The sequence below is a fragment of the Euprymna scolopes genome, chromosome 12 (genome assembly GCF_053919585.1).
Source record: "Euprymna scolopes isolate OS-2025 chromosome 12, ASM5391958v1, whole genome shotgun sequence".
NCBI lineage: Eukaryota > Metazoa > Mollusca > Cephalopoda > Sepiida > Sepiolidae > Euprymna > Euprymna scolopes.
In genome coordinates this window covers 89,881,656-89,903,959 of record NC_136493.1, presented here as the reverse complement: position 1 = coordinate 89,903,959, position 22,304 = coordinate 89,881,656, and the positions used below count along the sequence as shown (strand labels likewise).

Here is a 22,304-nt window from a genome sequence, read left to right as displayed (position 1 = left end):
TCAATACTGCAGACATAACTTTCATTAATTCATTTCCTTTGAGATTATTAATCATTATCAAAATGAATCATTCTAAAACAGGAAGTGGGGCATCATATATCAAGAGGCATTTAATGAATTAGATGATAGAATTAATATATTAAATATTTTATCACTGTTTCTTCAATAAACCCATTCAGCATAATCATAACAATGTCCACTAATAGACTGGAAGATGAAGGTTCAATCCTTGATGGAGTCATACTAAAAAGTCCAAAAAAAAAAAAAAAAAAGGTCTTGATGCCCTTTTGCTAAACTTAGTATTATTAGATGAAGATTAAGGGTAAGTGGAGTAATCTGTGGAAAGGGGTGATGCCCACCCCCATACATTTTGATGTTGTAGCTAATGAAAAGGGAACCTTCAGGTTGCCCTTGACTATGACTTTACTTTGTTCAATGAAATTACAAAAACATACAGTTTTTAAGTTTTGTTTACTTCTAATTCAGAAAGTATTTCACTTTGATAAACTAATTTTGGATACAGGGTTGGCCATGATGGTAAGAAGGTTAAAAGCCACTTATCTGAATGAAATAAGATTAAAAAAAAAAGTTTAAGATATATATATGAAACCACTTACCTCTTGATCTGGCATGTGAAGCCACTGCTTGGGATTGTCTTCAGCAGCAAGAAATCCAATCAAATCTTGAGCCGTCAAACGTGTTTGTCGTCGAGATGATACAAAAATCAGGACAGGTTTTGTGGATGAATGAGTCTTGATGGCTGAAAAAGAGAAACAGAAGCAAAAAAAAAAAAATAAATAAATAAAAATATGGATATTATTATTTAAAGATATTTTACAAATTTATCATTTTTTTATTATTTATGCATCAAATGTGAACTGTAGTCGTTGATTATAGCAATCTCTTCAAGTGCAGTTGTTTTTTTGCTTTTTTTACATAGGAGTCACCACTTATCAAGGCCCAGAGGCCACTTGAGGATAAGGGTTAATGAGTGTACATTAATCAATGGGACAATATCGTAGTAATCATTAGTAGTGGAAATTTGGTAAATTGGATTACTTAAGGGGATGGTTCATCAAGAATTTGTTTAGATTGGACTTGAAGATGACCAAACTGTAGTCAACTGGAAAACAGGCAAACGGAAGTGCAGTTCTAAGAAAGAAGCTTTGTTCATGGAATCGACGTTTAGGTTTAGGCACAGATAAAGAGTGGAGGAAATTATTGATAGTGTTTCAGCTAGATGAGTGTTTTTTGTGAAAGTTTGGTGATGCGGGGGGGGGGGTCATTGATTGGATCTCAGATGAGCACTTGCTATGCATCTCTTTTGTACTTGGTTCACTGGGTATATAACACAGATAATTTAAAAAATTCTTTTTCATGAGTCTTGTTGCTCTTATAATTCCTGGAATGATGGAGATCTTCCTAAGATTCCAGTTTCTTTTGATTTCATACATAAAATAATAGTATTTTGTTATCTTTTCCCTTTTAGCTCCATTTAACTCAGCATCATTGGGGGACACTGACTTTTACTAGGGTTTCTACTGTCTCGTTCTTGTCTCCTATCACTATGTCAGGTTTGCCAGCTCTGTTTTCCTTCCACTTGTTTTATTTTACTTCAATCAAAGTTCTCAGAAATCAAAGCCCCCCCCCCCCCGTCCAGGCGCTAACACTTGATCTCCATAAGGGATACACAAATATTCAAATTTTCCAGTAAAGTTCTCCTTTACTTCTCAAAAGACCGAGTAAAGAAGTTGGAAACATAATTTTCCTCTCTCCATATAAATATGTTATAGTATACCTTTCTCGTGCTCTCCTGGTCTTACTAGATTCCAGAATAAGAATGCCTCTAGTCTGGTGGAGTATCCAGCTTTGTGCTATTAGTTGCGGTAACATCAGTTGGAGAAAGTGCACTATTCCTTGTAAAAGTCAATGTTTGGTAAGCTATACTAAAGAGATCTTATTTGGGCCATGACTATTATGTAATTTTGATTATTTAGTCAAGGTTTACTTGTAGGAAAAAAGTATCCTCATGCCAAGTTATACTGACAAACCTTTGTACAGAGAGACCTTAGACACTCAAGGATAGTGTCTAGCAGGCATTTAAGTTCTCTCCAGTAGGTATTCAAGTTCTTCACTGTCCCATTTTCCTACATATATCTGCAATATTTTTAAACTGTCCACGCCACACCAAAGAGTTGCACAGGATTGATAAAGTAAGACTTGATTACATTTGACAAAACTCGTTGTCCTTAATACAATTGTGAATTATTTTTATTATATGAAGGAGCAAAATTTATTCTGGAATCTAATATATGATACAACGGATGTTGTGGACAATACAATTAATTTGCACATTTGTTTTTTTCATTTACTAATGAGTTACTACTTATCAAGGTTAAAAGCCACTTGAGAATAAGGATTAATGAAATCGATAGATTGTTAGTTGAATGATGAAGAATATTATAAGAGGATTGCCAATGACAAACGGAATGAACGAAATGTGATTATTATCTAACTTTTGGAAATTACAAACAGGTGTGAAGAAAAATATTTTTAAAACAGAAGAAAACCACAAAAGTTAGATGAGATGTTCAACGTGCTTTCCATTAACTACTGCAGAATGATGTAAATATTCTAGCAAACTTCAAGCGGCCGACATTGTTTGAATTTTATGTTTTTAAGATAAGGATTGATTATTTGGATTCATCAGATCATTGTTCTCAGCAAGAGTTATTTGCACAAAGTTTCCATTGATGTACCCTCTGATCTTCCTCAAGTGTGTCTTGTCAGACTCAGAAATCTTTTCTTTTTTTTTGGGGGGGGGGGGGTTATTATTTTTCTTCCTTTGAAGATTCTTATGGGGCAGCCAAACCAGCTGCCAACATTGCCCCGCTTTTTATTGAAACCAACCGAGAGCTCTTTTTAGTATCCTCGTTGTTCCCTTAAGTGCAATTGTCTGGATCTCTTTTGCACTTGGTTCACCAGGAATATTAGTTAGGTAGGACTTCAGGTTCTTCTTCATAAGCCCTGTAGCACCTATAATAACTGGTATGATTGATATCTCCTTAAGATTCCAGTTTCTTTTCATATCATACATGAGACCTTGGTATTTGGTCTGTTTCTCTCTTTCAGCTTTGTTCAGACTGCCATCATTAGGAACACTCACTTCAATCAAGGTTGCAACTCTCTTTGACTTGAGTACTTGCTAAAATTCAGTTGTAAAGTTAACTCTGCTAGAGGTTGAAGGTTCAATCCTCAGTATGGGTGATACTCAAAATACAATTGTGAATTGCTTAAGACTTCTACCCAGTCATGGCTGACAGAATAAGAGCATGCTACCTCTTTGGATTAAATAAAAAGTTCCATTCAAAATTCTGTGTAGATTATTGTAAATAGAGGTTAGACAAAAATATTCCAGAGTTTGACAAGATACGCCTGAAGAAAGACAGAGGTTATATTGAACAAAACAGTGTGAAAATAAAACTCCAGATGAGAATAGTAGTTTGAAAAATCTAAATAATACGAATTGCTTCAATTATTTAAGGACTTATGTCTCTGACTTTTCTCATCTGAAATTGAAGCTGACTTGAAATAGAAAATGCATTACACAGACTGACTTTATGAGGGCCATTCATTTGGTTCAACAAATTCAGTAGTATTAGCTTGGGCTGGGCAAGAGTGGACGTGAATGACCTGGCCTTTGGCCATCTTGTTTTTCTGAGAAAATAAACATACATATACAAGTATGAAAATGTACGTGCGAATAGATTATTTTCACCTAAATTGAAATGCTCTTCATTTTATGAAGCAAATTGCATCAGGTTGTGCAGAAAACCTGATATGACTATAATCTCAAAAAGTTAAATTGCTTACATCTATATATTATGATCTGTAAATAATATGTCATCACTTTTCAAATAAGAAATCTGTCCATTTTTACAAAAATACATAATGAAATTGAACTTGGATTTCCCTGCCAACGCCAGTTTTTGATTAGCTGTGTACAAGACTAGACTCCAAAAAAAAAAAAGGGGTCACAAACCAAGTTCCCTTGATGATTACATTTTATAAATCTACAATTCAGTATTATGTGCAAGTGAGGCAAAATCCTGCAACTAAATCTCTTGTTACCAACAGTGTTACCTTAGTGATACCGCTGAAGAACAGGTGTTAGTGTAATTGCAAGAATTAGAAATGGATGGAGTAAGTTTAGAGAACTTTGGCCATTACTAACAAACTGAGCGTTACTGCTGTTGAACAGGCCTGTGCGCACTGTGTGATGTTGTACGGAAGTAAATTCTGACCAGTACGAGTTAAGAACTTGTTAATTACATGAAGAGAAATGATATGAGAATGAAACGATGGATATGTAATGTGAGTTTTAAAGACAGATTTAGATCTGATGATCTCAGAGGAAGATTAGATCTGGACAGTATAAGGAAATATATGCAGAACAGGATACTCCATTGGTTTGGTCACATTAAAAGAATGGATAAGATTTCTTGGGTTAGCAGATGTAGAACAGTTAAGTCAGCAGGCCCCATCCTCAGGGGAAGGTCAAGATTTAAGTGATAAGTATGGATTTGAAAGATAAAGGGAGGAGTAAAGATCTGGTATTTTGTCAAACTCTGGAATATTTTTTTTTCACCTCTATTTACAATAATCTACACAGAATTTTGAATGAAACTCTTTATTTAATCCAGAGAGGTAGCATGCTCTTGTTCTGTCAGCCATAACTGGGTAGAAGTCTTAAGCAATTCACAATTGTATTTTGAGTATCACCCGTACTGAGGATTGAACCTTCAACATCCAGAGGAGTTAACTTTCAACTGAATCTTAGCAAGTACTCTATCAACTACATCACACACCCTTGCATGCAGATTCTTGTGCCTGACAGAAAGATTCTTGAGTTCAACAAGATACACCTGAGGAAGAGCAGAGGGTACATCAATCGAAACGTGGATTATCTGAGAGTCAATTTCTTAAAGCAGTCCTGTAAAACAGACGTAAAAACAAATACAATGCTCACAATTTTCTTCCCTGCAAAAATGCGATTTCTTACATTTTAAATGTAATGTGAACAGACATCTTACTATTGAACTCCCTATGTAAAGCATTGCTGTAGGCATGGCTCCTAATACATCTCAGTGGCAACATGCCTTGTTTGGTGTGAATTAGAGAAGAAATTTAAAGCTGATCCCTCACTCCAAATTCTAAAATGTCTTTTTCTTTTATTCTTTTTGATAAGTTTTTCAGAGTGTTCATATGTAATTGTTAAAAAAAGGTAGAATCTTATATTTTGAAGGGGGGTGGGGTTTATCCAAAGGTGTTGTTCTACAATAATTCCAAAGGAATTTTTCAATATATTAATTTTAAAACAATACTAGTATTAGATTTCAGTTTCTTATTTATAAAATGCAATACAATTCAATTTTGAGTTCTCAAACATATTTTTGTTAAATGGATACATGGCATTTTTAAGATATTCCAGTATATTTACATGCATTTTCAGCAGAGTAATTGGAAACCATTAATTTTATGAGGTTTTTAATAGAAAATTCTGAATCCTTGCACAGAAATACACATATATGGCAAATATCATTGATTAATATGGTAACAAAGATATAATACGAAGGTACTTGATGTGTTTGGGAGTGTTCTTACATAGGTTTTGTATTGGAATGCATCTGATAAGTATCAAAAATTGATAATCCAAAAAATCTGATTAAAAAGTCCAATTTTGACCAAAGTTAATTTTTATACAAACTAACATCAAAAGTGCTTTTGAGAAGTTTTATCATCACATAAGTAGAAAGGCCCAGCCTATAAAATCAACTGTAGATTATTTTATGAGACATGAGCACATTCAAAATGAATGTTTCTTTTTAGAGCACAATTGAACTTGACTTTTGCATTATAAAGTTTAAGTGAAGCCATTATTTACAGATAATTTTATAAAATCAACAGTAAATTCTCTTCAGTGTAATGTAGACCACAATGTATTGTGGACTATCACTGCAGGGAAGCTTGTAAAGCTTCCTCCCGGTACATTGAAGGGGGAAGCGCCCCTACCTAGAGCAGGCAATCAATCGATTTGATTAAAAAACAGGCGATTTCAATGATTTCGATTACAAGTATGGGCAGGTGGAACATTTAGGTTTTTATTTTCTGTAAATATGAAAATTACAAATGTTGAACAAAAAATAAATAATTAGGCACAAGGCCAACTCAAAAAATTGAGAGGGGGCTGCAGTCATCCTTGTCACTGTACCTTTTTACTTGTCTAAGGCTCATTCAATCCCAGACAATGTCGGATCTCCCAACTAGTGTATTTTTTTTTTTTTTTACACGGTGGTCACCACTTATCAAGGCCCGGAAGCCACTCAGGGATAAGGGTTATTGCAAGTACAGTACGTTAGTGTGGAGATTTAATGAAGCGTTTACTTAAGGGGGGGGGCCGGTTCATTAGGAATTTTTTAACGCTGAACTTGAAGATATCCAGGTTGTAGTCAAGTAGGAAGCAGGCAGACGGAACAGAGTTCCACAGGCGTGCAGTTCTAAGAAAGAAGCTTTGTTCATGGAATCCACGTTTTGATTTAAGCACAAATAAAGAGTGGAGAAAATTCTTCACAGTGGATTCAGCTAGACGGGTGTTTTTCGTGAAAGATTGGCGAGGGGGGACCAGAGATTGGAGTTCAGATGAGCACCTGCCATGGAAATAACGATAAAACAAGGATAGGCTCGCAATCGTCTATATATATATATATATATATATATATATACACACACACACATATATATATATTAAAGACATTTAAAAAGACAATTTGTGTTATTTAATAGATTAATATTTCTCTTTTAAAAAACACATAAAAGGACGAAAATATAAAAATAATATCCGGCACCAAAATTGACTTTTTACATGCCTTCAATGTTTTATCTTTAAAATGTAGAAAATAAATCCGAATGACTATATATATATATATATATATATATATATATATATATATATACATATAAAAACAAAACAAAAAAAAAACAACAAAACACATGTGAACGCGAGCGTTGTTGTTTTTAATTCTTTTCTTTAAAAACGTTACTTGTACTTAACGGTAATAACATGATAGATGTCTACGGTAAAGGTGATAAATAAAATAAAATAAATTTTAAAAAAGAGAAATTCTCTTTGAAATTCAAACATATGGCAGATGGACAAGCGAAAACATGAGAATATCAAAGTTTAAACATTGTTCATAGTTAAAAATGGGCAATATACAACTCGTCCATGCGTTTAAAAGCAAATAAAACAATAGAATAAAGAAAAAGAATGTTAAATGTATTTGATGTGTCGAGTCAATAAAGTTTATTATCCATTTCTATCAAGAAATACATTATTTTTTAAATGGATAAAGCTTGTATAATATCACAAAACATCCGATCCCTGAACAAGGGAAAAGTGACGTTAAAAAAAAAAAAAAAAAAAAAGATAGGGGTCTGTTTTAAATATTAAAAGTTATATTAACACTTATTCACAAGTTTAAGTTTTTCATTTGAAAACCTTCACAGATGGTTGCTAGGGTTCTTTCTGGTCTTGACCAGTCTAAGGCTTCTGATCCTGATTCAATTCCTGTTATGTTGGCCAAAAGTGAAAAAATAATGTCAACCCGAGAAAGAAAAACTATATTTTGGGGAAATAAATCTTCGGAGGGTGGGGTGTTCTGGGGGTAGTTAACACCCACCCCTATTATATGATAGTATGGATTCATCTGGCACTATGTAAGCCAGACATTCTGCCATCGAGCTGAGAGCACACGTGTAGTTTAACTGCCCGCAGTGAACACCAGGACTCTTTCACTTTAATATTGTGACCACCTAAACAGGACCACAACAAAAACAAAAAAATATAAAAATATATTTTCAATGAAAATAGAAAACATTGTGTTTGCAAATATGACATTTGCAATACGTGCTGTAAAATAAATGCTCCATATACATTTTTTATTTTCATACGTTGTCTTTTTAAATATATTTTTAAAATATATTTTGGAGTATTCAAGGTTAGGTCAATTGGCATGTTGCGGTTAATAGTTTGTGACTAGGGTTATGACAAGTGAATATTCTTTTTATCATTTTGACTCTCTAGTATGTCAGTTAATATCTTATATGTTTTTAGATAGAGTGATGTGGTTCTAGAGTGATTAACTGCGTCGGATATATACTTGAGAGTCAAAACAATGATAAGAATATTCTCTTGTCATAGCTATTTATGGCTTGAATAAATTGCAACATAGCAAAAGCCAGTTACTTGTGATTTTAAATTGAAAAGTTCTTGAATTTTCAGTTACCAGATCAAAAATTTTAAAAAGTGTGGAAGAACAGTGGAAGAAACTGAGGGATTCACTGTTCGAGGTAACAGGTCAGATGTAGATGGACACATGGGGCTTCCAAGAGAGAAGTGACATGGTGGTTGAAATGAGGAAGTTAAGTATCAAATAAAGATGATAACGATGAAGTGAGTGGAGAAAAGGTTTAGTGAATAAAGATATAAATCTGGTGACAATTGTAATATAATCCAATTTGGCATCAGTGAAGAATGTTAAAACTAAACTTATTTATTTTGGTGATGTCAGTGATCATAATTCTGACTGGCTTCCTCACTAAAATCGCACAGATCAAGCTGGAGAAATTTTAATTTTTCTCTAGCTCGTGACTTGTCCCAAATTGTCACCTTCTCTACACACTGTCCTCATAATGACCTTCATCAACCATCCTTACTTGTTTTTTTGTTTTCTCACTTCTGTTCTGAACTCATGTTTTATTTCCTTTTCTCCTCCATTGGGTTCTTCTGATCATGCTGTTGTTGATGTTGAGATTTATTTTTCTGTGAAGTCTTTTATCGATCGTCCCTTTCCATAGAAAAATATTTAACTACATGAAGGTTGATTGGAATGGGTTTTGCAGCTTCCTATGTGACGTTCCATGGAGTCCTATCTTTGGTATGTCTCTGAATGATGCTGCCAAAGAGCTTCTTGGTGGAATTGTGACCTTCATTCTTCATTGTCAGTTTCAAACCAAATTTCATTCTCCTTTCTGTTTTCACCTCTGCTTATTGCCCATCGTAATCATTACTTTAATCAGTATAGTCGGATGGTTCAAAGGCTTCAAGACAGAAGAGCTCGCAATGCATGCAGGCATGCAATCTCTGAGACTAAGTCTAGCTATCCTTAAAGGATTTGTAACTATCTCATCTCAAAAAGTTGACTCTTGTAATTTTCAAAGAATCAAAATAGTTTTATTAAGAGTGGCAAGTCTAGTATCCATCTTCTATTTAATGGTCTTCAGGCTATTTCATCTTTTAAAAAAATTTAACTGATCTCTTTGCTCATGTATTTGCAGACAATTCTTCTCTTAATGAATCTGGTGCTGTTCTTTCTGATTTTTCTTTAAAAACTGATCAGTCTTTTGATTCTGTAATTATCATCAAACAATGGTTGCGAGAGTGCTTTCTGATCTTGATCAGTCTAAATTTTCCAGTTCCGATTCAATTTCTGCTGTTGTTATTAAACTGAGTGCGATCCGTCTTAGTCCTGTTTCTCTCATTGTTTAAAGGAGTCCTCTGTTGTCCCTCTCTTTAAATAGTTTATTCCCTTGAACTGCTCAACTTTAGAATTCTCTCCTGGTCTCCTGCAAAAGTTTAAATACAATGTGTTCAGATATCTTGCTACTCAACTCCCTACATAGTGTTCCTGTAGATAGATATAATCCCAAATAATAGCCCCTTCTTTTGGTACAACTCTGGCTTTGAGAAGTGTCATGAGCTTCATCGGCATCTAGCCACTGAGTTGAGCATTGCCGGTTGTCATAAAGAACCCATTTTCATCGCAAGTCACAATTCGGTCAAGAAACGGGTCATTCTTGTTGCGTACAAGAAGGGAAGATGACACTTCATAACGGCGTTTCTTTTGGTTGTTGGTTAATTCGTGAGGCACTTATTTATCACGTTTTTTGTCTTCCCAATCTCTCTCAAGTGGCTCAAAGTCATTGTATACGTTACATCTAATTTAGAAGCAAGTTCTCGAACAGTTGTATGCGGATTGACTTCAACTAAGGCTCTTAATTGATTGTTGTTAACATCCTATTGCCGGCCACTACACTCATCTTCAAGACTCTCGTCGCCACCATGAAATTTCTTAAACCACAATTGTTTGAGGTGAATAAGAGTAAATAAATAAATAGAATATACTGTAAATAATAATGTTGCCATTAATGAAGTGTCTCTTTTTTAGTCCAAAAATTAAAAAGAAAAAAATTGTTTCCAAAATATCTGTAAAATATAGGGGAAGTAACTCTTAATTATTTAAAAATAATATCTCTCCTGACTTTGGAAAATAGTAGTAGGTGTTTATTTGAGAGTTTCTCTTAGTACATATGAGCGGATATATGATTGTGGAAAACAGTTTCAATTCACTTTTGGTTATTTTTGTGTATTAATATTCATAATAAAAACCCTTTTTTTTATTTATTTAAAAAGAAAATACAACTTTGTTACATATGGGTCATGGAATTGCATTCATCTGTAAAAGATCTAGCTAATTTGCATATTCTTTTAAACATTCATTTTAATTAATTCCCTACTAGTGTTTTCGGTTTTCTTATGAGATGATCATATTTAGTTAACTATTACGTGTAATTATATTCATGCAGATATTCTACATGATTTATACTTGTGTAATATTTGTGTAAAAAGATTATAGTAAACACAAACCTCTTTCTTTATATATTTATGTATGCGTATGTATATTTGTTTAAAACATTTTGCATACCAAACTCCTCTGTTAGTTTTTGGTCGACAGATAGCTTAATATATAGGGCATTCGATCCCATGTGAAACTTTATATTTAGGTTTTAGCTGTGGAAAATCGGTGCAAAAGCGTGACTATTAGAAAAATGGAATTTGCCAAGCGATGGTCGAACGACAGTATTATGAATACGCATGTGTAACATGATAGCTATTGGTTTATGTTTTACTTTTTAGCCTTGCAGCAAACATGTCTTCAAAACTCAGGCATTAACATCAAAGGAAAAAGTAAAGCTAAACGTTTTCGTTTCAGTTCTAGGTGATGGCGCACGAGTCATTTTTAAAAAAAATCTTTTAAAATTATTACTGTATAATAGGACCAATCTATATATGTATAAAAGGCAAAACGTGTTGGTTCCTGGAAGGGGGGGTACTATCGCTTAGAAGTGTTTATATACCCCCTAAATAATATCTATGATTTGCGAACGCGCGTCTAGATTTATTTACGTCAAATTTTACACGATTTTTGCTATTTCGGCGCCTCTCGTGTTGATTCGGCTTTTTCATATAAAAGCGAAACTGATCAGAAGCGAAGGTGCAGTTCCTGGCATGAAAGCCGGGAACGTCCAGAAAGCAATGGGCGTTTGATCAATGTGGGGTAAAATACTTATATCAGACAATTGCTATTCATATGGACACTCTCCTCTTTGAGGGGAGTTGGTTTCCTCCCAACATTTTGGCGAAACAAAAAGTTGAGAAACGAAACCAGAAAAACTGTTTCGCAGTAAATGTTCACTGCGGGACTTCTATGGCGTGATCATTAAAATCACACACCTGCCAATTTAACTTTTTAACCGTTAAAATTAAACTCTGTTTAGTTACTCTCCTTTTGTGGACGAGTGGGTAAGTTGTCAGGTTTTTTCACACTTTTTCTACTTTCGCCTCAACACTCCGGGTTCAATCCTACCTACTTATCAAAACTTTTTTTTTACCCCCCCCCCTCCACACACCTACAAACACCCAGGCAATGCCGGGTACCCCGCTAGTATAATCTATAATATAAATCTCACCTTTCTGTTTAAATCTATGTATGAATGTATGTATGTTTGTTTGTCTTGCAAAAGCTTTTGACAGACGCGACGGATTTTCATGAGATCAGCGTCATTTTCAAGCTCGACCCTTCGGACAACAAATATCGAAAAATTGGCCAAAAACATCAATTCCTTCACCCTCAACTGGGCACATATCTACAGTGAGGGGGCGCTTTTTTCGCCAATATTTTCGAAAGTCTTTTTGATTGTCTAGCCTTAATTTAAACCCATGTCACTTCCAGTTTGGCGATGGGCGCAACAGCTAACGGGTCACTTTTTTTTTTTTCACTTTCTTTTCCTCCTTCGCAGTACGGGTTTGAGCTTGACTACTACCACTTTTTTTTTTTTTTGCTCAACTAACACGCTTACACACACCCACTTTCTTTTCTGCCTTCGCGTCACAGGTTTAAGCCTGCTTGCCTACTACAATTTTTTTTTTTTGCTCAACACACACCTCCAAACACCCGAGCAACGCCAGGCAATGCTGGGCACCCAGGCTAGTATAATAATAAATATGAAATCTGTATTAATCAAATGACAATATTTAAGCATATTTTATATTTTATGACTGGGCAATGCCAGCCGGCCTGCTACTAGATATATGTATGTATTTTATATATATTGGTTGACCTGATCTGGCAATGCCTGAGATTATGTTAGTTCATGTAAATCTGCTGTGTCTTAGAAAATAAAATTTACTCAAAAAAAAAAAAAAAATGCTGACTTGAAATGACTTCATTAAAAAAATAAAATAAATAAAATCCTTGTGAAAAGATTAAATTATGAATCAAGTCTGATTTTTTAGATAGGTGTCATTAAGTTATAGAAACGATTTAAGTTACAATTCTACCCAGATATTTTCTTTTTTTTTTTGTTTTGTAATAATGAACGTTTTAGTGTGGGCTAGTTTTGTCTGGTGATGAAATGTGGGCCAGTTGCGTCTGGCGGTGTAGCGTGGGTCAGTTGTGCCGGGGCAGTGTAGCGTGGGTCAGTTGCGTCTGGCAGTGTAGTGTGGGCCAGTTGCGTCGGGCAATGTAGTGTAGGCCAGTTGCATCTGGCGGTGTGGCGTGGGCCAGTTGCGTCTGGCGGTGTGGCGTGGGCAAGTTGCGTCTGGTTGTGTGGCGTGGGCCAGTTGTGTCTGCCGGTGCGGCGTGGGCCAGTTGTGTCTGCCGGTGCAGCGTGGGCCAGTTGTGTCTGCCGGTGCAGCGTGGGCCAGTTGTGTCTGCCGGTGCAGCGTGGGCCAGTTGTGTCTGCCGGTGTAGCGTGGGCCAGTTGTGTCTGCCGGTGCAGCGTGGGCCAGTTGTGTCTGCCGGTGCAGCGTGGGCCAGTTGTGTCTGCCGGTGCAGCGTGGGCCAGTTGTGTCTGCCGGTGCAGCGTGGGCCAGTTGTGTCTGCCGGTGCAGCGTGGGCCAGTTGTGTCTGCCGGTGCAGTGTATGTCAGTTGAGTAGTGGTGTAGCATGCATTAGTTGCGTCTTGTTCTAGCTGGGGATGGGGGCATCCTACTGGATGCCAGACATTCACTCACTATCTCATACATTCCAATCAAGTGATCTTTTAAGGATTTTGTCTCTTTAAGTGCAATTGTTTATATCTCGTTTTCACCGGGTATATTTGCCAAGTAGTTTTGGAAATTCTTTTTTGAGTTCAGTCGCTTCTATAATTACTGGAATGATAGAGATCTTCCTAAGATTCCAGTTTCTTTTCATGTTGTATATAAGACTTTCATATTTCATTATCTTTTCCCTTTCAGTTCTGTTTAACCCAGCATCATTGGGGACACTAACTTCTACTAAGGTTGCTTCTTTCTCCTTCTTGTCCCATACCATTATGTCAAGTTTTATAGCTCTGTTTTTTATTTTTTTTAGTTTTTGTTTTTTTCTTATCCGTTTTTTTTTTTTCAAGCTAGCGATGGAACATTCTAACGGATGCCTAACATTCACCTGCTACCTCAGGTATTCCAACCGAGAAATCTTTTTAAGATTCTGACCGTCCTTTTAAATGCAATTGTTTGAATTTATCTTGTACTTTCTTCACTGGATATATTTGTTAGATAGTTTTTGAAATTCTTTTCTATGAGTCCACTTGCTCCTATAATTACTGGAATGATGGAAATCTTCTTAAGATGCCAGTTCTGTATGTATGTTTGTATGTTTATCTAAAAGTAAAAATATACAAAACAAACCACCACAAAGTTGATATTGTCTTGACGGGTGTTGCCCCAGATGTATAATAAATACATAAAAAGATGCAATTTTACGAACTGTCAGATGAAATATTTAACAGAATTTGATCTGGAGATTGATGTTTCATTAATAATATAAACAAGCTGTACTTACCCGAGGTTGCCTGGGATCCATTATTTTATAAATATGTATATGCTCTATGAACATGCCTTTTTTTTTAAGCTCAGTATCAAAGCTGACAAAGCAAATAAGCAACATTAACTCTTATTATAAGAAGTTATTCCAGTTAGATAATTTATTTATAGGTGTTTATTTTGAAATGTGCAAGCTGCTGAATAAGATTAAGTTTGAAAACTAAATTGTAGCAAAGTATATTAGTTTATTGCCAATAACATGGTAGAACAATAAAAAAACAAAAATTTGCTAGTCAAATTTTTGTTTGCAAATTTAGATGCTATTTATGTCCAACTTTTAAACTGACATAATTTTACACACAAAATTGTTTTACTATTGTACAATGTCAAAATCACAGAAAAAAAAATGCTTCACCAGTGTTTATAATCCTTATTTATGTTGACATATTAATAAAATATTCATATAAAATCAGAAACGGGCTGGCGTCCAGGGTGCCTAAACAAACGTTAAGCACTATTTTTTAAAATTCATCTTACTTCTAAGAAATGTATACATGTTTGTTTATTTCTGTTTTTCTTTAGTTTTGTTTTATTTGAATTTATTTATCATCTTTATTTGTCTTTCTTTTTTTTTTGTAAACCTTATCTTGACTAAAGCTGAAATTCGTTATACCCCCCTCCCTTGTTATAGGCAAAACACTGTTTCACTCTTATATTCCAAGTAAACTAGCGAAAAAAAAAAAAAGCCTATGCAAAGCAAATCCCAGAATTTATTAGAAACCTGGACTTATTTTTTCCTACATTAGAAGAAGATACGACTTTATTTAAGTAATGCACTTAATATCTACAATTACTATAAACTCGCTTGTACTGAAAATGTGGCTTCCTTGCTGTCTATAACAAACCACAGAATATAGTTTGCCTTACTTTCAATTATATTTGTACCTGAAATATACAGTGATCTTAGATACGTCGCTAAGACTATTTCTGAATAGATACACAATGCTTTGTGCCTGATCTAATTGACTGTCTTTAACTACGAATTCCGACGCGCCATTTACTAATAGTTTCTCATTACGGTACAAACACTCCCCTCTTGCGTGCTACGTATATCCAATATATTCTTTTCCTCCAAGACGACTGCCATTGTCTGATTTGCATGTTAAATAAGTAAAAAATAAAAAAAAATAAAAATTAATTTTTTTTATTTTTTCTGTAAATAAACTTTACTTGATTATAAATTCTAAAAATTAATTCAACTGTACCCTGTAAGTTAATCCTCTCCTAAAACTAACAGTCTACTCTACTCCCCAATCTGCTACTAACACTCATACATTACACACGCCGTGGAAGGAGATCCTTAGCCCTTAAACTTTGCACGCTGACCGATTGGAGGTCATTATCACTAAACATCTACACATTTCTCCCGCCGAGGCATGCATTATTTTATCCTTACCCAGGTAAATACTTATTAACTATAGTCTGTACTTAGATTTACAGCTATCTACATTACATAGCAATAGCTGTCTCTTCCTTAGTTTTGCAATAATAAATACAAAAACTGAACCGATACTCTGTAATGCAAAATATAACTTCGTGATTTTTAAACGAAAGCTGAAGATATCTTCATTAGAAGTGGAAACATACTTACAACTTCCATATATTCGCATCTGCTGAAAATCTGCCCATATATATATATATTTACTTTATTATACATACTGAACACGTCATAGCTTATAATTTTACTTCCAATTTATACTTGTACTGTCTTGTACTTCATATTAAAAATGACTTGTATCTGACAGCATAGATACAGCACTTAACCCTCAAGCCATCTAAAATACCCAGAGCTTGGACAACAACATTTTTAACTAAATCTTAATATCAAGCCATTCTGTAACACGTTATCCTATTCCTAAGCCAACATATAAAGAAAAAAAAAAAAAAATTCTAAATTTAAAGGAAAAATATCAAACCATATCTTAACTCCTTTCAACTAACCTGTTGCAAATATAGCATGAACTTTTACCCCCCCCCCCCCACCTCCAGTAACAATGTAATAGCAATGTCCCTTAATCATTTTGAGGAGTGTAATTTTTCAGTAGACATAACATTTGCATACTAACCCAGTAACATTAACTAACCACGCAGGGTCGCAGAAATACCTAGATTAGGACCCAGGCGCGGGGCAAACCCTCTCGGTGCTGATGGACGTATAGGTCTTCCCAGATCATCCGTCTAGGAGAAGGAAAACTGAAGCTAAACCTAAGGGGAGGGACGCCTCTCCAGTCTTGAATGACATCCTTCCTAGAGCTGATGACTCAAACAAATTACCGGTCTGCAAACCTAAACTGCTTAAGGAGTAGATAGGCACTGCCTATCATCTGGCTTCCATACTCCTCTTTTGCCTATTAGGAAGCATAGATAATTAAATCCTTCTTAGATAAGAGAAGAATCCAGGTTGTCCTCAATGGTCGTATATCAAAACGATATGATATAAATGCGGGAGTGTCTCAGGGGTCTATCCTTGGACCTCTATTATTCCTAATATTCATAAATGACCACCCTGACAAAATTGTCTGTGAGATGGGTATATATGCTGATGACACCACGCTCTATAACAGACACGACAGGAAAACAAATGAACACATATCTAAAGAAATGGCAGAAACACTAGAGGATGACCTCCAATCTGTAGTGGAATAGGGACAAAAATGGATGGTCACATTCAATGCTGCCAAGACTAAACTTGTTTTCTACAATAACTACAAGAAACCTTCTCTACCACCAATAGCAATGGCCAAAGACTCTTTATCTGAAAGCACATCTTTTAAACTCCTTGACCTAACGTTCACAGGAAACATGAATTGGAACAATTACATTGAGAGCATTGCCAGGACCGCTGCGAAAAAGGTAGGTTCTCTCTACCATGCTAGAAACCTACTAACGCCCGAAAGTATCCTGTACCTCTATAAGGCAACCATTCACCCATGTACAGCGTATTGTTGTCATATTTGGGCTGGTGCATCTGCTACTAGTCTCTCACTCCTAGACAAGGTTCAAAAGAGAGTCGCCAACCTAATAGGTCCTGAACTGTCATCAAAGCTTCAGCCTCTGTCCCATCAACGAAATGTAGCATCCCTCTGCCTGTTCTACAAGTACTTTAACGGTGAATGTTCCGACGAACTGCAAGCACTTGTACCCCCTCTACGTAAATACCCCCGACAAACCCAAAAAGCAGTAAAATCCCACCCCTTCACAGTTGAGTTCCCTAGATGTAAGAGCCTTTTACTCCAGTAGTTTCTTCCCCAGAACTGCTAGACTTTGAAATTCCCTTCCGGGTTCCTGCTTCCCCAACTGTACTGATATGCAGAAGTTCAAGTGTAACGTGAACCGACATCTTGCTGGCCAACTCTCCACCTAGTACCCCTGCAGCCTGTGTCCCTAATAGTAGCCCCCTACATCAAAGTGGCAATATGCCTTGTTTGGGGTGAAAATGTAAAAAAAAAAAAAAGAAAAAAATAGAATCAAGTTAATTTCTTTTCATATATAAATTACCATTTCTGATAACCTAAAGAAGAAAAACCAACATTTTATCATATAGTGAAGGATTACTTTCCAAATCTATTTGAGATGATTTGGTAAGTTAGAAGTGATTGTCTCACTTTGCCTAGCATCATGCTTTTTTTCTTTTTAAATTTCCATCTATAAAACAATCAAACCAAACACCATGAATAAATATTTAAAAGTTATAAAGAACTTGAAGCTAAAAAACTTTCCCCAAAATGACTAGCATCGGCATTAAATAACTCGAAAAAATTGATATGTTGTACAATAAAACAACCAACCATGACTGAGTTTCTTTCCAAAAATGTCTGTGGAACACAATACCATAGAGTTGTTTCCTAACAGACTACAGCACAGTCAATTTTAAGTCCAATCTTAACAAATTCTTGTTGAGCCTCTCAAATCATCAAAGTCCGCCCAGTCACAACCATCATTATGTGTTGTCTCATCATCAATCCGACAAATTCATTAACCCTTATCCTCGAGTGGCCTTTCAGTCTTAATAAGTGGGGACACGTTAGTAATGATGGGACAATTCTAATATTTTCCCTGATACAATCCCAGATTCCGCTTCTTTTTATCAATGTCTAAATATTTAACTATAAACTTATTTTTCACCGATTACCGTAAAAATATGTGTTAAATGTGCAGATATCTTCTCAAATGTAAAAGCAAACTTGTGGCGCGATAATCTACAGATTTCATTCTTACTGGTAGTTGAAAATGAATAAATTCTTATTTTATTGTTACTACCAGCAGTAGAAGGTTTTGTTTTAAACAAAATCAAATAAAAGTAGATAAATGAATCGTTTTTAAAATTGGAAAATAGGCACAAATTTTTCCGATTCCAATACCCCAAAAAGTTCTGAGTGTTCTGATTAATCATCCCAACACTACTCGCTAGCACATAAACAAAAGGTTAAATTGTCTGACGAGTAATTTGTGTCTATTAATTGATCCATACTCTTACAGAATTTGACCCAGGTCCTCAATATTTTCTGTCAATTATGGTTCAGGCTGAACCGGCAATCACTTAATCCTAGTTATTACATCTGCTATTATTATTCGAGATGTGTCTGCTTCCTGACTGATATATATCGCCTGTGCAGGTATTTTATTTTTTTAACAGTTTTCTGATCGTTCTTTTTTTATTCAATAATCATTGAAATTGATTGAAATGAGTGAAAAAAAAAAAAATTATTGAAATTGATCAAAAAATATTATTGAAATTGATCAAAAAATACCACTGAAATCGATCAAAAAATATTATTGAAATTGATCAAAAAATACCGCTGAAATCGATCAAAAAATACCACTGAAATCGATCAAAAAATATTATTGAAATTGATCAAAAGAATGAAAAAAATACCATTGAAATTGATCAAAAGGTGTGAAAACAAAAAGATACCATTGAAAGCAGGCTTGTTCATGGATGCCATTCGTGGGCAGTAATGTTGGCCTGGAAATCCAGAAACGTGGACTTCAAGAGGAACTGGTCGCACTGAGGGACGGAAATTATAAAGCCCCATCTGCAATAGGAAATGAGGAAACCAAATTAAAAAATCTGGCAGAAACAAAAATTTCATTCTTGTAAATCAAAGCAATGATTGATTAAAATGTCTTCTCTTAAATTAGTAAAAGTATGCTGGTTGAACACCTTTAAGAAGTTGGGTATTTGTTGTTGAACTTATTTTGTTTTGTGGGTTAATTAATTAGAAACCTATTATTTAACATGGGGAGGATGATTTGTAACTATTCTGTACTTTAATCTAACAATTTAATCCCAAATTCTGAAAGGTAAGTCTTCCAGTAGTTAACCAGCGCACTTTCACCCTTAAATTGTCTTTACAAATGTTTCAAATACCCAAATCAAGAAACAGTGAATAATTTACATAGAAATATATAAAATTAAACACATAGTTGCTACGATTATACTAAGTTTTATATCCCTAAGAGACAATGGTCAGATGGTGTTTCCGCTTATTTGAATGAAATTATTTTGACATAAGAATAAGTCAGAATGCTTCACACATCAAGGAATAATGCAATATTCTTGTTTGCTACTCATAAAGTCTATTTTTAAAATTTCATCATCTTTATTTTTATATATTTGTTGCTTTATTAAAATTTCATCTTTATTTTTATATATTTGTTGCTTTATTATATACACTTAATCCCAGTTATTACATCCCTATTATTATTCAATATGTGTCTGCTTTCCAACTGACTATAACTTGTTCGTCTTTAAATCTAATGTGAATAAATTCCTACTGAGCCAAGCTTTAAAATAATGTATGCAACTTCCCAAGTTCCACCATAAGTGATTATGTTGTCTCACCATTTACCAAACACTTAACCATTATGCTAGAGTGGCCTCCAGGCCTTGATAAAGGGTAACCTCCCAAGTAAAAAAATAAATAAATGTAGCAACACATACAGCAAGTTATGGTGAATATAGAAGTGTTTTAGATGAGTATCCTATCATATTGTATTGATTAAATACAGGAATGTATAGGTGTAGAAAATTTATAATTATGGAAATATCATGAAACCTTATTTAATATACATTATTGCCATAATATTCATAAAATGGAAAATGAAAAACCCAAATTATATATTTATCAATGGTTCGTCTTTATTTCAAGAATTTCTCAAAATGAATGAAATAAAGACAAAATGTTAATGAATATATAAAGTATATTTTGTTATTTTCTTTTTCATTACATTTGAATATTATTTCAATAATTTCCATCATATATATATATATATATATATATATATATATATATATATATATATATATATATATATGTATGGGACAATTCCAATATTTATATATATATATGTATGGGACAATTCCAATATTTTTCCCGATTCTGATCAATTACTGATTCCAATACAAGTACTGATTCCAATTTTTTTAGAAATTTCTAAATATTTAACTATAAAGTTGTTATTTATTCCTGATTATTGTCAAAAAAACAAAAACAAAAAGTATGTTAGATGTGTACATAGTTTCTCAAGCATAAAAATACACTGGGGGTGGGGGATGATCTATAGACTTTAATTTTACTGGTAGTTTAAAATCATATAAATATTTATTATTTTATCATTACTACCTGCAGCGGAAGATGTTGTTTTAAACCAAATCAAATAAAAAAGACAAAATTTTTAGCATTGGAAAATATGCACAAAATTTTCCGATTCCGATAATCCCAAAAGTTCCTATTTTTCAAGCTCCCAATTCCGATTAACCATCCCAACATATATATATAAATTAAATTAAAAAGATGAGGAATAAAAGTTACATAGAACTTTATTAAATCATCAGATCAATAAGGACAAAAATAAGAGGAAAGAGAAAAAGAACCGCTTTAGGCCATGGCAGTTTGAAACTGTGTCTCATCAAAAGAGGGGGGGGGTGAAAAAACGGCATTATAACATTATAATGGCCCACAAAAATAAAACTGGTTTGAGAACATTTAGTTTAAAAATTAAAAAAAAAAAATGAAAAAATATGTGCAGTGAATTAATGGGGACTATTAAAGGGGATGAGGATAAAAATCAAGGAATATTGGTAAATAACGGGAAATAAGAAAATATGAAACAGGAAGTAAAATAAAAAAAACATTTAAAGTGGGTAGAGAAAAATGAAACAAAAATTTAAGTAAAAATAAGATAGAAAAAAAATTAAAACATAATAGATAGTCCAATCAAATCCTTGGAATGATAATCCGAGCTGGATGACAGTAATCCAATAGAAATAGGTTTGAAAATAAACTTCAGTGCAAGAAATCTTGGGTTATGTAATCCTTATCAGAACGTCAAAAATCAGTAAATGATTTGGAAATGCTTCAAGGATGGACTGTAGTGTAATGTTCCCCGGAAAAATAGTCCTCAGGTAAGTTCTACATGTCTGGAATTGATCTGGAGAGGTTCCAAAAACTAAGTCCAATGCAGTGTAAGTGGGTGTATCAATCCCCAAAATAATATACATGATAAAAATTATTGAAATAATATTCTAACACAATGAAAAATGAACAAAAATATGTCATATGGATGTGATGTAGCCAACAAAATATTTATCATGATAATTATATGTTATACATCATTAGCAAATATATACTTTTATAGTTGTGTAGTGTGACAGTTTGAGTTTCACATCGCCGCCTCCTCCCCAGTTTATATCTCAGTAATATGTTTTTTGGGGGGTTATTTTTTTTTTTAACGAAACCATTTGTTTTATGTGATAAGTTATTATTCCATATCTTGTTGAATGATGCCAATACTTTAAGAAACATGGTCAATTTGTGACTCGATCACTAAGCTGTTTAGTGTTGAAACAACTTTCTACTGTTGACTTATTTCATTTTCCATAGTAAACTTCTTAAAACACTGAACATGATGTCAGATTTCATGAAACATTTACAAAGAATAAAACACTGAATCTTCATTTTGTTCTAATTTTGTAACCTCTTGAATTTGGTAGGCTGTTTTTAGAGAGCGAGCTCACATCTAAACAGCAAAAAAC

At 34.2% G+C, this 22,304-nt stretch overlaps 1 protein-coding gene across 2 annotated transcripts in view; it reads right to left on the bottom strand.

Moving 5' to 3' along the window:
* The window catches only part of LOC145291416 (activating signal cointegrator 1 complex subunit 3-like), a 958,449-nt gene that overhangs the window by 799,482 nt on the left and 136,663 nt on the right, over window positions 1–22,304 (bottom strand). For both annotated transcript variants that reach the window (XM_080137231.1, XM_080137232.1), the window contains exons 29-30: window positions 19,182–19,302; window positions 618–760 (exon numbers count right to left, since the gene is read on the bottom strand). In XM_080137231.1, coding sequence (XP_079993357.1) covers window positions 618–760; window positions 19,182–19,302 — 264 coding nt within the window. The remainder of the gene's footprint in view (window positions 1–617; window positions 761–19,181; window positions 19,303–22,304) is intronic.